The sequence below is a fragment of the Limulus polyphemus genome, unplaced genomic scaffold, assembly GCF_000517525.1.
Source record: "Limulus polyphemus unplaced genomic scaffold, Limulus_polyphemus-2.1.2 Scaffold16278, whole genome shotgun sequence".
Taxonomy (NCBI): domain Eukaryota; kingdom Metazoa; phylum Arthropoda; class Merostomata; order Xiphosura; family Limulidae; genus Limulus; species Limulus polyphemus.
In genome coordinates this window covers 1168-3211 of record NW_013681888.1, presented here as the reverse complement: position 1 = coordinate 3211, position 2044 = coordinate 1168, and the positions used below count along the sequence as shown (strand labels likewise).

Sequence of the window (2044 nt, the reverse complement as noted above, 5' to 3'; positions counted from 1 at the left end):
TACCATATATTAATAAAGTAAGATGTCCAACCTACTGTTAGAATGTTGTACCAGATATTAATAAAGCAAGATATCCAACCTACTGTTAGAATGTTGTACCAGATATTAATAAAGTAAGAACTCCAACCTACTGTTAGAATTCAAATTCGATGACGAGGAACCCACTTTGAGACTAATAATGGCTGGAGACGGCTTGAATGGGTAATGAAGAATAACTTTAATACAACAGCAAATGTACAACGTTTCGACAAGGTTTTGTCATCATCAGGTACACAAAATGATGATGACAAAACCTTGTCGAAACGTTGTACATTTGCTGTTGTATTAAAGTTTTTCTTCATTACCCATTCAAGCCGTCTCCAGCCATCATTGATAGCATTTTTATTCAATCACTCAATCAAGTTATTCAATCACTTTATTATTCTGATTTTCCAGCAACTTATTCAATTACTTTATTATTCAATTTTAACTTATCTTTAATCAAGTTTACTGTGATAGTTTATTAGTTCACTGAGCTAGGAAATGTTTTGAGAAAATAATTATTTGTCGGCAGTCATTTACTACGTTAGTAAAATGTCGTGATACCCAGCATATCTTATCAGGAAAGTACACACACTAAACACCAAACGTGTAAAGAAAAGACAAAGAAACTTTAATTATCTAATACATTACACAGCCACTAAATATTAAGGCAAGTATTTAAAAACATATTTGTGTTAAAAAAAAAACCATGTATCAATCTTGTTGGCAAATATCATAAACTCACTATATATCGGCCTTTACTTAACTACTAAATCCAAAGTACAATTTAACTACTAAATCTAAATTACAAGTTAACTCAATTTCAGACCATTTGAATTTCTAATACGTAACAATGATTAAAGTAGCAAAGAATAAATTCAAAATGAAAGGTAGATATATTGCTGTAATAAATAATTACTTAGACCAAATCATATTAAATTTTATTAACAATATGAGCTCTTATGTATTAAAATGGTTCCCGTTGAGGATGAATAACCAAGTTCAAAGGTTTCTCTTGAGCCTGCTGACCATGTCTCAAAGCTGCATGAATGAGTGTCATATCGAAGGCGTCTCGTGGTGGGTGCATCTGGTCACCGTGACTTATGAAGTCTGACTGCTTCTTGAAAACGCTGTTGCATTTCAAACATTTGTAAGGAAAGCAGCATAATCGAATGTTTTCCTTTGCTGGAGAAATTCTGTCTGTTCCTCTAGTTTCACTTCTGTTAATATCTTCTGCCATTGTAATTGATGGTTCTTCAGAAGTAGAGTCTGGTAATTCTGGTGTATATACAATGGATTGATTATTAGATAATTTCTCACCATTGCTTTCCTCTTCTCTAGAAGACAAACCCAGAGACGATGATGAAGACGCTCCCGATTGTTTGGACACGGAATTCCTTTTTCGATGTTTCTTCTCTGGAATTCCGTGGATACGAAACTGATGTCTCTCCAAGTTGCCTTTGTGACTGGTAGCGTAAATACAAAGTTCACAATAAAATTCTTTTAGCCCGTTGTGGACACTCATATGACGTCTCAGTAGAGCTCTTCGGCAAAAGCTTCGTGTACACAGGTTACAAATATAACCTTCTTTGTGTAAGGTTTTCGTGTGGGAACGCAAAGCAGCTTTATTTAGAAAGTGTTCTCCACAACATTCTAGAATCTTCGAACTGTGCTCACGCATTGATGAACAGTGGCGTTTCAGATTATTTTTTCTGTTCGTTTCATAGTTACAGAAAACACAGAAGTATTGCGTCTTTCGACGTGTCAATCCTTTTTCACTCGCACAGTTGTTCTCCATATTAAATTGTTAAATTCCTGTTAAAAGTAAAAAAGAAACATTCACATTATCTATGTAGACTATAATAATTTACCTTTTTAATATTTATCAATTCGTTCCAGAAACGGCTTTAGAAGTATATTAATTCTATGATTATTTAGGTAAAATATGATGGTCATCTTTCGTTATTCGTGCTATTCCTTATGAAGACATGATAAATTTTTGTGCAAAGGGCGCGGGGGGTCC

General features: G+C 33.9%; 1 protein-coding gene across 1 annotated transcript; it reads right to left on the bottom strand.

Annotated features, from left to right (window-relative positions):
• Window positions 1-988: 988 nt before the first annotated feature.
• On the bottom strand, window positions 989-1819 carry LOC106477487 (gastrula zinc finger protein XlCGF7.1-like). Its single transcript, XM_013938045.1, has one exon. It carries the CDS (start codon window positions 1817-1819, stop codon window positions 989-991), a length of 831 nt encoding a protein of 276 aa, XP_013793499.1.
• Between the last annotated feature and the right edge of the window lie 225 nt (window positions 1820-2044).